The sequence below is a fragment of the Emys orbicularis genome, chromosome 4, assembly GCF_028017835.1.
Source record: "Emys orbicularis isolate rEmyOrb1 chromosome 4, rEmyOrb1.hap1, whole genome shotgun sequence".
In the NCBI taxonomy this organism is placed as follows: domain Eukaryota; kingdom Metazoa; phylum Chordata; order Testudines; family Emydidae; genus Emys; species Emys orbicularis.
In genome coordinates, this window is record NC_088686.1 from 76,565,243 (window position 1) to 76,579,224 (window position 13,982).

Sequence of the window (13,982 nt, forward strand, 5' to 3'; positions counted from 1 at the left end):
ATGAGACCTACCAACTCATCTCACAATGGGCACTGAACAGCCACAGGGTAGGACAGTACCGACCCAGCCTACACTGAATCCAGCAACCTCAAAGGCCAAGGTTTGGTGAGGCCATGACTGACCCGCTCCCTGCCCGAACCTGCATCTCTGTTACGGGCTGTTCAGAGTGTTAAAGGGAAACCTGCCTCCTGCGTTCCCCGCTCTTCCCACACTCACTCCCGGGGCTGAAGGAGCGAGGCGGGAGCCCCACTTCAGCGGGCCTGGGGAGGGCGGCCCCCGGGGTCCTGTGGGGCCGCTCGCACGGCATGGAAAGGGGCAGAGCCCCCCGCTGTCATCACACCCCGAAAGGGTTCGCGGGGCGTCTCGCTATTCAGCGCTGCCGCCGCTCAGCCTGGGGCCACAGCGGCTCATTTCTGTGCAGAGCCGAGCCGAGCCGACGGGGAGCCCTGCCCGGCAGCAGCGCTGAGCCCCGGGCCGGCGGGAGGGGGAGGAAGGCTCCGGAGCGTCTCAAGAGAAGAGTGGCCTGAACCGGACGGGAGCAGGGGGCGCCCGGGCAGGGCTCAGCGCTGGGCAGCGGGAAGGGACCGCAGGGCCGCTCACACCCCCGGCTGGGCACCTCCCGGGGCAGGTGCCGCAGCCCCCGGCCTCTCCGCCCCGCGGGGCAGCTCTGCAGGGGGCTCTGTCCCCGGGCGCCGCAAGGCTCACGCCGCCCCGTACCTGAGGCCGGCGCGCGCTGCTGCCGGCGGCTCCTCCGGCTGCCGCCGCGCTCGCTGCCTCTCAGCCCTTTAAATCACCTCCTCCCAGTCCCGGCTGCGGACCCAGCCGCTCCGCGCTCGATTCATCCGCCTCGCTGCTCTGTGCTCGATTCAAGAGGCTAGCGGGTCTTGGCAGATTGCGCTTTACTGCCCTCGGTGCGCAGGCGCAGAGGGAGAATCCGGCGTGTGAGTAGCTCAATGCGCAGGCGCGCAGCTTCCTACCCGGAAGTGTGTGCGGGGCGGCGGTGGAACTAAGTGGTCCCGGGGAGCCATGGCCGCCGCCGGGCCCCTGGGGAGGCTGCGGCGCCTGTGTCACCGCTACCAGGAGTACGTGAGGCAGCACCCGGCCACCACTGCGCAGCTGGAGGGCACCGTGCGGGGCCTCTCCTACCTGCTGCCAGGTACCGGGGCGAGCGAGCCTAGAGCGCCCGTCTCTGCGGGTAGCTGGGGCAGGAACCCAGGCGTCCTGCCGGGCGACAGACCCCGCTCCCCGGGGAGTCGGGGAGGAACCCAGGTGTCCAGACTCGGTCTGATGAGAACTCTGGGAGTGCCTCCTCCACCTGTGCTACAGAGAAGTCTGCTCCACCTCTGTTAGCCAGTCCCTCCCATTAAACAATGGGGTTTTTTATTGATCTGTCACGAGTTGCATTGACAGGGTCCCACTACATCATAACCATCGTAAATAAGGTCCATCTGCATTGCCTCGAGTTACTAAGGTTCAGATAAAGATGGACTTGTATATCTGCGATTCACACGCTGCTGTGCTAGCAGGATCAGCCTGCTCTGAACTCAGGCATGTGGTGGAGAAGACAATGAAGGGCCGTGCTTCAGGTGTAGCTCATCCTGTGCTTGGTCGTTTAATAAAGTAAAAAAAAAAAAAAGAATTCATGGTTAAAATATTTTGGCACATCACCTTTGGCCTGTAAGACCCCCAAGAAATGAAGGAGCATCTGTCATCAGCCTGCAGGACACCCACCCTCACCCGCTGGACTTGCACAGATATTGGAAGGTTGAAGAAAAAACAATAAAGCCTCATCTAGTACTTGGCCAGAAAGAGGCAGAGCAATGGGAAGGGGAGGGAGTAACCTGTTGTTGTTTTGAGGGCAGGAGAATATTAATCTCTGGGCTCCTTGAGAGACATCCTTGATGGATACTTCAAACCCTTTTACTAAGCTCAGAATTCCCTATCAGCATTGATTAAAGTAATTGTTTCCCTCTGAAGCAATGATTGTGGTGGTTTTCAGCAGCATGACAGAATCCTCCTCTGATATCTCTCCTTTATTTCCCAGGTCGCTTTTCTGATTCCCATGAACTTTCTGAGCTTGGTACGTATGCTGGTGAATTGATATGCAGCACCAGAACTGTGCCATCTGCATCTGTGTTGTGTAGATAATGGCAGACTTTGGGGAGGGGGAGTGCTGAGCATTGTACCAGGGAAAGAGGTGCAGGTCTGAAATCAGAGCACTGCTGCTGCTGCATGGCTGGGATTATTCCGTGGCTGCGGTTTCCTAATGCTCCTGCAAGTGTCGCTTCAGCTGGGGCAGTGTGAGGTGAGGCATTCCCTTGGGTGTGATGGGAATGTTTGTTTATTTGCCAGCGGCTAGTCTAGGCTCTCATGGGGCTCCCTGTTCCCTCTGGTGCTAATGACTGCTATTTGGCCATTGGTTTTGTTAAATTTGTTAACCTTGTCTTCCTGAACCAACTAGCAGGTGGGTACTCTTTTCAATGTGTTGTAGGAACCTGGTGATCTGAAGCTCTATACTAGCTGCTGTTTGAATAAAACCAAAAAGAGTGGCTATGTTACTAACTTGGAGTTGGCCAGAGACCCTGCCCCACAGCAAGCTCAGTTTATCTCCCACTCTGTCTGGGGTCAAATTCCTGGAACATAGATAGTCCTTGCTTAAAACTCATCATTCTCTTAACTTTGCTGTTGGCTGCATTGCCTCTCTCAGCCATCAGGAGTCTGTCTGTCCCATCTAGGGTTGCCAACTTTGGTTGGACAAATTCCTGGAGGTTTCATCACATGACATTATCTTTAATTAAAGATTAAGCCATGAGGGCAGGGGACTGGACTCGATGACCTCTCGAGGTCCCTTCCAGTCCTAGAGTTTATGAATTTCTGGAGACTCCAGGACAATCCTGGAGGGTTGGCAACCCTAGTCCCACCCATTCATTCGCCTCAGTGGAAAGATTTTTCTCCTGAACACTCAGCTTCTGCCATATCCTATGACTGGGTGGAGAGAGGGTTCAGTCAGTGGCTGGATCTCTTTCCCATGTGAATCACTGTCTTCTTTCCCAGTGTACTCTGCCTCCAACCTCCTGGTGCTGTTAAATGACTGGATCCTCCGAAAGGAGCTACAGCGGACCCTGCCTGTGGTGAGGCTCTTGTGCATGGGGAGAGGGGTTGGCACATGCATTTCCCATGCTCATCTGCAGATGCTGTGCTTCTAGAAATATTTCTGTAGAAGCTACTGGGCCAGATTCCAGTCCCTGCTGCAACCCCTTTACACTATTCCACTCTGGTGGTATAAAGGGGCCGGAACAGCCCTCTGAATATGTGGCATGCACTAGTGCTATGCTGTCCTGGCTTGCTGGCCCGGGCATGGGGGAGTGACCAGAGAACTCTGCACTTTGGCAATTCTGGGCTGTACAGAAGTCCCTAGGCAGCCCGCGTAAGGCTGCCATAAATTAGAGCAGCCTCTGACTTATGCTTTGGACCACACCAGTCACTGAGAAGCTCAGAATCTGGGATGCACAAGGGAGGTATAAAGCCACCTTTGCCCTTCCCCTCTCCTGGACTGCTTCTCCTGACTGGTGCAACACAGAATCAGGCCCCTTGGGTCTCCCTTTACGCCATTCTATGTACAGTAAAACAAAAAGAAATCCAAACCCAACCCTGACTGCTTCTTTCCTGTAAGAATCTCTCCATACCCCAAGCTAGCCTTCAGCGATCACTGTGTTAGAAAGGCCTCTGTTCTGATAACCTGCCTGTTCTGTGGGCCTGGGTGTGTCAGGCCCTGTGCCAGCTGAAGAATGCAAGTCTGTAGCCAGGATCTCAGCTGTATAGTGAACAAGAATGTTGAACTGGATGGGCCTAACTGGCTTTTCACTGCTGAAGGCCACGTGTGAAATGAGTGGGATCTCAGCCAGTCCTTTTCATCAGTGGGCTACACAGTGTCTGAAAGGAAATCTGCCATTTATTCCCAGGAGCCCCCATCTAACCCCTCCTTGGTTCACCCTGAAAGTAGAACTTTCAGACTGGGCCGGACTTACACCCCACGTGACACACAGCCAGAAGCTGCTGACTCTCACTCTCTCCCCTTCTTTGTGTTTTGCAGTCGCTACCCCAGCAGAAGTTGCTGACATGGCTGAGTGTGCTCGAGTGTGTGGAAGTCTTTGCGGAGATGGGGGCTGCCAAGGTGTGGGGTGAGATGGGCCGATGGACCATCATCATCCTCATCCAGCTGGCTAAGTGAGTGCTGCAGGTGGAGGGAGGAGGGTGTATGTGTACAGAAAGGGACGGGGTAGAGGGCTCATTGGCATGGGCTCATGAGTGAGATGTTACCTAGTGAGCATCCAGCAGATCTGATCTCATGGAAGAAGATGGTGCAAGCCTGTTCCATGAGGCTGTGCATGTTTGGGGCTGCACAGGATGTTAGATTTCCCACTGCTGGAGATGCTCACTTTTGTGGTGCTCCTGGCTGTGGTAAGGCAGGGTTCAGAGTAAGGGTGAAAAAGGGACAGCCAATGTTGAGCTGTGTTGGTTCCTGTTGCCATGTGCAGAGTGGCTGTCGGCCCCATTCGCTCAGTGCAAAGCAGAGGTTGTGTGTTCCCTGTCTCCTATGGCTGCTGCCTCACCAGGAAGCTGGGTTTCTGTAGTGTGTGCCTGATGCTTACACCTCCTGGCTTGTCTGTGCCCCATAGAGCCATCCTGCGCCTCCTGCTCTTGCTATGGTACAAAGCTGGTATCCAGACATCTCCTCCGATCGTGCCACTGGACAGGGAGCAGCAGCAGCTCCAACCGGAAGGTGAGTCCATTGCACTGGGATTGCCTCAGCTTCTTGCTACTTACCAGACATTTGGGGTAGTTTGGAGACTTTGGGGGGCACAGTGGAGTTGGGTTTGTCATCCAGTTAGTCCTGCTTGAAAGTCCTCCTTAGCCGAGTGGTCTGAGCAACAGGGAAGTTGTAAGAATTCCACAAGCCAAGCTGCCGGAACTGTGCTACTCTCCAGTACCATCCTTCTCCACAGCATGCACCTACGCACCCCTTGGTTAACTTAACGGTACTGCTCCCTTAGACTGTCAGCCCTAATGGGATAATGGGCCTAAGCCTGGACTAGCAAAGAAGGCTACAAGACTGGCTAGAGGTGCATTAGCAGAGCTGGGGGAAGGGGAGGCAGGGTTGGAGTAGCAGCTGCATGTGCAACCATGTACCTTCCTGCACTTTGCTTGGCTCTGCTCAATGTTAGCAGTTTCAGAAAAGCCAGACTTAATAGCTTAAACATAAAGCCATCAGATATAAAGCACTCGGACTAGCTGGCCTCATGCAGTTAGTACTCTAGAGGGAGGAGAAGGGGCTGCGATGAGAACTTTGTCCTGGGAGAGGGTGCGCCTGTGCCACCTCAGAGCAGTGTTAACAGAGAGGTGGAGGGAATTTTTACCCAGAGTTGCAGCCTTGATCTCACTGTGGTGCCTCTCTCCTGGCAGACAAGGAGGGCAGCTCGGCAGGGAAGGAACAGACATATGTTGGGAGGCGCTCCAGCCGTGTTGTGAGGTCCCTCGAAAGCAGTAAGTACCTCTCCCTGGTCAGCTTGTGCCCTGGCACAGGCCCTGACACTTCCTGTGTCTGCCTCGACTCTGTGGCCAGGCTACTGGTTCTTTTGGAGTGTAACCAGCGGGAGCTCGCTGACTTACCCAAGCGGGTGCTGTTCCCACCACTGGCCTATTTCCCTCCCCTGCCCCCATCACCACCACCACCACTGAGAGCAACAGGGTTGGTGCTTGTGCTGGGACTGGCATCAGGATCATTTCAGCCTAGGCTTACCTGTGTCATGGGATAAGTCTTCAGAATGACTGTTCAGCTCCCCGTGCTTTGAAGTAGCCAGATCCCCAGGGAAGCCTTCTCTGACTATCTGCCCCAGCTCCTAGGGGAGCGCCCTCTGTGTTGGCTATAACTAGCTGTTTCTCCGTGCTTGGGGAAAGCCAGAGCCACAGCCTCTGCCATGTGGCTGTAGTCCTCAGAGTTCTCCCATTCCAACCCCTCCCCTGGGCGTCACTGAAAGGCCAGTGTTTATGTACTGGATGCTTGAGAAAGGCACAGTTTGCATTAGAAACCTTGTCTGCAACTCTGTTTCAGCCCCAGCCTTGCAATCCAGACATTGGGGGTCTCCCCAACAGAGGGAGGGAAAACAGAACCGAAGAGCAGAGGAGATGAACCAGGCTCCCACCCCTCTGGGGCTTCAGGAAACCATTGCAGAATCTGTCTACATCACCCGGCCTCTGTTCCACTGTATCCTAACTTGGCTTTTGTTAGTGCCTGTAGTGTGCCTTGTACCCCACCGGAGTACTACAGCTTCAGTGTGCAGCCTTCCATGCAGCTGTCCATGAATGAACAGGCACAGAAGGGGCTCTAGCCAGGGTCCCTGTGTGTGCTCAGCCATTTGGGCTAGAAGAGCGGGTCATGCCAGCCTCTTCAATGGGGCCCTTACAGCACTGACTTGTTAGAGCTTAATCTTTTAGGGCTACCTGGAGGGTCATTTTGCCTACCCAGCTGCTGCCAACCATGTCTGTTCTCTCCTTTCCTTGACCCTTCTACTCCCAGTGTTGAGTTTAGGCATATGGGGCCAGAGATCATGGAAGCCCTGGCTCCTCTCGGGAATCCTGGATATCACAAGGTCAGTTGGAGGGAGGCCACCGAGGGCTTCCGCGTTGGGTTCCATTTGGGTGGTTTGGGGCTGAACTCCCAGTCCTGTTTGTCTCAATTGTCCCCATTTGATCCCATTGCTGCCCTGCTGTTCTGTGCTGCGTAGGCCCTTCAGGCAGAAGCAGCAGTGTGGGGCGGGGGTGCAGCTGCAGGTGGGAGCAGTTATTTGTGACAGCAGGAAGTCCCACGCCAAGATTCTGAGGATCCGCCCCTGCAGCATCTTCACACTGCACTATCCCTAGCTGGGTGGTTAGCCTTTCCTCTGAAGAGGAGAAGGGAAGCCTGCTCAGTGGTCCACTTCACATGGCGCTGAGAGCAGCAGGGACTAGATGCTAAAACTCCCGTGCTGTGGCCATGGATCTCTGAGTTAACTCCCTGCCCTTCTCTTTCCAGCCTAAGTTTACTGAGTGATATGAAAGACTTGAATAAGCGAGAGCGTTTGGAGCTGAGACGCCGAACCATCCTGCTGCTGTACTACCTGCTGAGATCTCCTTTTTATGACCGATACTCAGAGTAAGGGGTCCTGCTGGCTGTTCTGAATCTAGCCCCTATAAAGGAGCCAGTCCCCCAACAGGATATTTGATGAGCGAGGTGCTCTAAGAATATAACAATGGCTATACTGGGTCAGACCAAGGGTCCATCTAGGCCAGTATCCTGTCTTCTGACAGTGGCCAATGCCAGGTGCCCCAGAGGGAATGAACAGAGGTAATTTTGAGTGATCCATTCCTGGTATCCAGTCTCTGCTATCAGTCAGAGGTTTAGGGACACGCAGAGCAGGGGGTTGTGTCCCTGCCCATCCTGGCTAATAGCCATTGATGGGCCTATCCTGCATGAACTTATCTAGTTCTTTTTTTAACACAGTTATACTTTGGGCCTTCACTAAGGGGCTTTGATGCCTCTACCTAGCTAGGAAGCCAGAGTGGGCTCAGGCTCTATTGAAGATCTCAAGCATCTTTCACTCTGACCTGTTTCACCTGCATCACTGTTGTTTGCATTAAAATCCTGACATGGGAAGTTGTGGGGAGCTGGCAGTTTGGGGGTGCAGGATATTCAAGAGCAGCAAAGCAGCTGAGCTGAGAGAAATCCAGTTCCCATTACCAAAGGAGGAGGCCTCTTCTAGTGCATTCGGCAGACTGGAACGTGAGGTCATTGCACTGGCCTCATCCACACTCTTTCTGTTCCCCTAGGGGCCGGATCCTCTTCCTGCTCCGCCTGCTGGCTGATTATGTTCCCGGAGTCGGGTTAGTCACGCGTAAGTAGGCAACTGTAGTGGCTGCATTTCCACTGGGAAGGACTGGAGCTGGGGGTGGGCTGTATGTCACAGGCTAGAGCCTAACTGGCAAAGGAGTGAGGAAAAGCCCCTGGGATATTTGCCACCAGAATACCTACCATTAACACTCATGTGCTGGTTTAAATCCAAACAGTAAGGGGTTAAATATCGTAGGGACTTAAGCGCCATGATTGTAATCATTCAAATACCCCCCCAGCCAGAGCTGGCTGGATTCCAGTCCTGGGTTCCCTGCACAGCTCTGCCAGTGCACCTCAGTCCTGACCTCCAGTGCACACTGCTGTGCTGATCCTGCTATGCACCCCATACACAGCTCTGCTGATGCCCCTCCATCCCATCTTCACCCACCTCATAAGCACTGAGCTGTGCAAAGCACAACACAGAGTGAGGAGTAACCCTCTCCAAATTGCTACCAGGGACACTTACTCTAAGGTAGTTTTGGATGGACTGTGAATTAAAGAATGGAAACAATCTTGCGTTTCTCTAGCACCTCTTCCAAAAGGACCGCAAAGCACTTTACAATCTTCGAACCAGAGTCTCCTCTCTTCTTCCACTTCCTGCTGAAACACAGCCCTCTCTGGAGTGGGCCGTGGAAGCAGTGTAACATGCATAGCAGCACTACATGAGTTTAGCCAGGAACTGAGGGAGACTGTGTCTTTGCAGCTGATCTTTGGTGCTGAGTTGGGTTACTGCCCCTTCCCTATACTTTGGCTGGGGCTCTCCTATCCCACAGGTTTCTTCCTGTGTGGGCAGCAGCAGTCCTGGGGCAGAGGGGAAAGCCTTTCTCCAGTGCACAGGTGTCAGTGCACCTCACCTGTTGCCTCTGTTGTCCAAGTTTCAAGGGTCATATGAGTCTTGTCCTGCTCTGCTCCCAGTGGGCACATCAGCACCACCACCCAGCGTGGCACAGTTGGTGATTTTGCTTGGGGAAAAGCTAGGAATGGCATAATGGGAGGCTGTGGGCTGGGATTGAGGGGCACCAGCAGAGATGTGTGGGAAATCCAGGCTCAAGTGTACATCTTTAAAATATTGTTCCCGACTCTGGCTCACCTGGTCCCTCTGTTCTCTCATTTCAGGACCAATGATGAATTACCTGCCAGCTTGGCAGAAAATCTATTTCTATAACTGGGGCTGATGGAGAAGTGGCCCTTTGCTGCTGTGACCGGGGCTGGCTCAGAGTGGCGACAGGATGTCTCTGGAGGGCGAGCTGGCTGGAGGGATGTTTCTATCGTATCTATTTTTCAGTTAAACCATTGATTAGAGACTCCCATTCCCCAGGGGGCTTGTAACTTTTTTTACATAGCTAGCTGTGAACAATGGACCCTACGTGGGGTGAGAGACCTTTGCCACCCCAAGCCTGTACAATACGGTGGCTTCAGTGCTGGTCCAGGACCTCTTTTATAAGCACTTGGCTTTTGTATGGCTGCACAGTAATAAAGTCAGGCAGTGGCACCAGTGCTTTTGGGACTGTCTGTCTGCTCTGGGTGCTGGGACCGATCCTGTGCCTGGCTTGTCTTAGTGAGACCTTTTCCTCCTTGCCCAAACTGTTGGCGGGTTCTTCAGCACAGCCAGCTTCCTGAGCAGGAAGAGGCAGCCTAAGAGCCTCTGGCCTCCCAGGATTTCTCCCCCAGTCTGAGTTCTCTGCCCTGGGCTGCAGCTCCCTTCCCCCCAGGGTAGCTCCTGCTCTCACAGGGTCATTCAGGGGTGTTCTTCCCATACAGGGCTGCTGGTCCAGTAACACAGCTGTGTGCGGGGGCAAGAGAGCTTGGCAAGGCAGGAACATTCCTCCCCCCAGCTACTGGTTTGGGGGCATCTCAGGCTGCTGGGCAGCTGACCCCCACCACAGCTAGCTCTAGCAGCAAGGCCCACCTCTGCAGTTCCCTGTTTCAGGGACTCTCACTTATTGCCATGGCCACCATCTGTCTCTCAAGCACTCCCTTCAGTGCTCTTTCCCCTGGAGAATGCAGGGCTCCATCATGCCCACGTGCTGCTCAGCTGGCATCTGCCTTGTCCACCGCTGGGACTTTTGGTGGTTGGTTCAGGCTGTTTAATTTCCTGCAGCTCTCCTGTGGGTATTGCATGCCACGGCTTGTACATTGCTTTCCTAGCAGCTAATGTACGCTAAAAGGGCTTGCTGAGCAGCTGCCAACCAGAGAGTGGGGGCTGGAAAGCAATGCCGAGGGGGCTGGTCAATGCGGGGAGTGCAGACAAATCAATTCAACAAACATTTACCTATGTGCAAAGCTAAATGGCCAGGGCCCAGCTGAGCCCTAGAGCAACTAAAGAAAGGGGGGTGGTTAGTATCTTTGCTGGCTGAGGAATGGTAGAGGGAAATGCAGCACTGTTCTGCCAGAACTATGCACGGAGCAGCCGGGGGGATAGACTCCCATTCACAGAGCTACAGAACATCTGGCCCTGGAGTGTGAGGTGTGTTCTAGTCCCGGGTTTCCCATGCCCAGCTCTGATGATGCAGTCTCAGTCATGCCCAGCCACCCTGCTGCTCTTCCAGGCCTGCCCTGCCAACGCCCCTTTGTTCTCTCTCTAGGGAATACCCTGACAAGAGAGGAACCGTGGGCTTGTTAGAGTCTGAGCAGCTCCCATAAGTCTCTCACTGAGCTCAGTGTATCATAACCATCTTATAGTCTCACCAGCTCTTCCCTTGGGGCAACTTTCACCCAACAGGAGTCCTTGAGTAGTTCCCCCACTGGTTATCAACACCCAGAATGACACCTCAGCAAGAAGTCATTTCACAGAGGGGGGCACAGAATAGGGGCTGAACTGGGTGAGGATAATGCTCTTACTTAAACTGGCCTCGGGGCCCCTGACACTACAGTGGTGGGTGTGCAACATGTACAGCTTGGGCTTCTCACAGGAGTGCTTGGAGCAGAAGCAGCTGTATTCCCTGCAGGGCTATCAGATGGAGCAGCGAGAAAACCCGGGCCTCACGGCCGCTCCAATACAGGCCAGCCAGTTTGGATAGCATCATTCATGCAGTATACTTCAAGTACTACACAGCAGGAGGAAGTGACAGCATGTGGTCTAGGCTGCAGCAGCATGGAGCCATGGGCTGGGGAATATGCTCCATTCAGTCCAGAGGCTCCTAGTGAAGGAAGAGAAAAGAGGACTTCACCCAGCCTAGGCAGACTCTACAATGAGATGGATGGAGATAGGGAAACTGCAGAGAAGATGCAGATTGTGGGAAGAGATAAAGGCTTTGAGGCAAACATTTAGGGAGTTAAACATGAGGAGGGCAATTCTGAACTCTACCAGAATGGTGTGGGATCCAGTGGAGACTACACAGCATGAGCTGTGCTTTTGTGACTGCCAATGCCACACTTACCTAGACACGCTTTTCCTCCAGCTAGAGTGCCAGCCTGAGGAGAGCCCAGGAGGATGCTTAGGTTAGGTGTGGAGGTAATGGATTGCTCTGTGTCAGGAAGATCTTCCGGATCCTGAGCTGCATGTGATGAGCAGCGGTCTAAGAGCTGCTCCTGCAGGAGATATCCTTTTTAAATTAGCTTAGGGGGCTGGCTCTGTGCTGGGTCCCGCCCTCAGAGGCTCTCAAAGCCTTGGTGGGCTGCTGTGGTGTGAGGTGGTAGGTGCATTGAGGAGGCTGAATGGGGTAGATGGTTATGTTGCCATCACAATTAAATTCAAAGGGGATAATATTGTCCAGACACCTACGTAGTTGCCCTAACACCTGCATCATCCCCAGCTTGCTACTCAGTGCTATGCTTCTCTGCTGCTCTACCTCCAGGCCTCGCCTTCTGCTAGTGTCTCCTGCTGTGTTACCCAGCACTCCTGCTAGCAGTGCAAGTGATACCTCATGTGTTCACTCCTTTTGTGATGTCACTGTAGGGCCTCATGATGTCATTATGTTCCATCAATGACAACCAATGAAAGAAAAGGAGGATAGGCTGAGTCCAGCCTGCTTCTGCAAGGACACAGCGTAGTTGGGTTGAGCTCCATGAAGCTGCACCTGCTGCTGCCACTCCTGCTGGGGGCTGTGTTCCCTGTGCCACTTCCCCAAAGGTAACATGGCCCCTGCAATGTTTGTGCCCACTCTCCCCCCAGTGCTTGCCCTAGAACACATGCAGGAGACTCAGGCATGAGCTGAGCCCACTCCTCCGCAGCTGGGAACTGGAGCAGGTGAGCTGGATACTCAAAGCTTAGGCCAAAGCAGTGGGAATTGTTGTTTGAACCATGCAGAAGAGCCAGCGTGTGTACAGCCTATCTGCTGCACCGTAAACCTTCCCCCACCCCCATTCCAGGGGGTGCCTTTTCCTTCAGAGCCTGCCTCTGTCGCTGCAACACCGCAAGCTGTAAAATGCACCTGTCCTTACTGAGGGAAGCCAATGCACAAGTCACACTGTCCACATTAAGGGCAAGCGTCAAATGCATGTAACCTGCCAAATCAGCCTGTTTCCTGGAGCCCTGGCTCTGCTCGCCCATTTAAGCGCTAACAGGCTAAGTTGCGCCTAGGCCAAGTGCAATTACCCACCGTCTCATTCCAGCCCAGCTGCTGTCTTTTATGCCCAGCACCCTAAGACCTGTGGCCAGAAGCCAGGCTGAGCTTCAACTGGAAATACGCAGGCAGCCCCAGCCCTGCCACTGGGAGGAGACTAGTGAATTCATCAGCCCCGGGAGCTTCCTGCTCCCTTGACTATGCATTTTTATTGCAGGCTCAGCGGCTCAGTCCCTGAGGATTTCTCTGCTCCCCTGGAGCTCCCACAGCAGCACTTCGGCCTGGTGGATGGTACCAACTTACTCTGCTCTAACATGCTGTCATGGGGGACATGGACAATTCCCATTCAGCCTCCTCAGTGCACACAGCAGGTGCACTGCCCCCTGCACCATCAAAGCCAAGTCCCCACAGCCAAGGAAGGCTTACTATGTGGTGGGGTGGGGGAAAGACAGTGGCTTCCTCAGGGGCTCACAGCTCACTGTTTCCCAGGCATAGGTCTGTGGGGGGGCCAGTCGCTGCCACACAGGGTTGTAAGCCTGAGTCTTGAGACTTGCCCTGTGCAGGGCTCCTGCTTCCAGGGGCAAGCAGGCTTTCCCCCTTCCCCCTGCAGTGAGCATGGAAGAGCCTGGTTTGCTGCATAAAGGGTCCACTTCAAAGCCTCAGCTCACCCTCCTAATGCCACTGCAAGCCCTGGAGTGGTAGGAGATTACTATTTCAAAGGCTAATGCAGGTGAGAGACAGCCTCACTTAGCCAGCAGGGTCTCCCATCACTGGCAGCTATGGCTCACCCAGCGGCCAAGCTCTCTCCTCAGCAGCCTGTCTCTATAGACAGCTGGCCATGAGTCCAAACTGCCCCACCCCCTGCCATAGTTCAGCTGGCCAGGCTGTGGGGAAAGCCCCTGAGAAGCCAGCCAGTGCCAATTGCCCCTCCTCGTTTGCAGTGATTTTCCCTCCCTGTGCATGGACACTTAACAGGCACCTGCTGTTGCTGGCTGCTATTGTGCATGGCACAGAAGTTGCTGCGCCTGCTACTGCAGAGTGATGGCTGCACTGCTCTAGGAGCAGCCTTGACTGGGGTGCTGCCACAGCCCAGGCTTACTTTGCGTAGTTCCCAAAAGCACACACCACATCCGAGGGTGGGAGGGTACATGTGAGCGCTGGACCCAAACTTGGATCATTAGTGGCTGCAGGCAGTTTCCCCACAACAGAGGCTGTTTTGGGCCCTGCATTTCTTCCCCTCTCTATCACCAGCTCTCTGTCCTTCCATAGATTATGGCATTAAACCGAAGCACCCCCAGTTCCAGACTCAAGCACCCCGGAAGCAGCCTGCAGGCCTGCACCAAGCACACAAGAGCAAGCGGGATGAGTCAGATTTGGCAGAGTATTATTATGACAATGTCCTGTGAGCTGCCCAGGGACTTGTGGGGTCTCCACGAGCCCCGTGGGCTAGGGACTCCAGCTCTGGTCCTGTGCACTAGCTGCTTTATAAAGGTGAGCTGTACAGCAAGACAGACTGAGGATCTATCTGCTCAGTGATGGCTGTTGGGGTG

General features: G+C 54.3%; 1 protein-coding gene across 1 annotated transcript; it reads left to right on the forward strand.

Moving 5' to 3' along the window:
- The first annotated feature begins 1,026 nt into the window (after window positions 1-1,026).
- Window positions 1,027-9,419, forward strand: PEX16 (peroxisomal biogenesis factor 16). The gene is made up of 11 exons (XM_065403639.1): window positions 1,027-1,156; window positions 2,045-2,080; window positions 3,055-3,131; window positions 4,094-4,227; window positions 4,680-4,783; window positions 5,464-5,544; window positions 6,113-6,265; window positions 6,578-6,650; window positions 7,073-7,192; window positions 7,867-7,931; window positions 9,044-9,419. Exons 1-11 carry the CDS (start codon window positions 1,027-1,029, stop codon window positions 9,100-9,102), a joined length of 1,032 nt encoding a protein of 343 aa, XP_065259711.1. The 3' UTR covers window positions 9,103-9,419.
- Window positions 9,420-13,982: the final 4,563 nt, after the last annotated feature.

Coding starts and splice junctions, on each gene's coding strand:
- PEX16 (XM_065403639.1), top strand. CDS start 1,027: ATGGCCGCCGCCGGGCCCCTGGGGAGGCTGCGGCGCCTGTGTCACCGC. Junction 2,081..3,054: donor CCATGAACTTTCTGAGCTTG/GTACGTATGCTG, acceptor CTTCTTTCCCAG/TGTACTCTGCCTCCAACCTC. Junction 6,266..6,577: donor CACCCGGCCTCTGTTCCACT/GTATCCTAACTT, acceptor TTCTACTCCCAG/TGTTGAGTTTAGGCATATGG.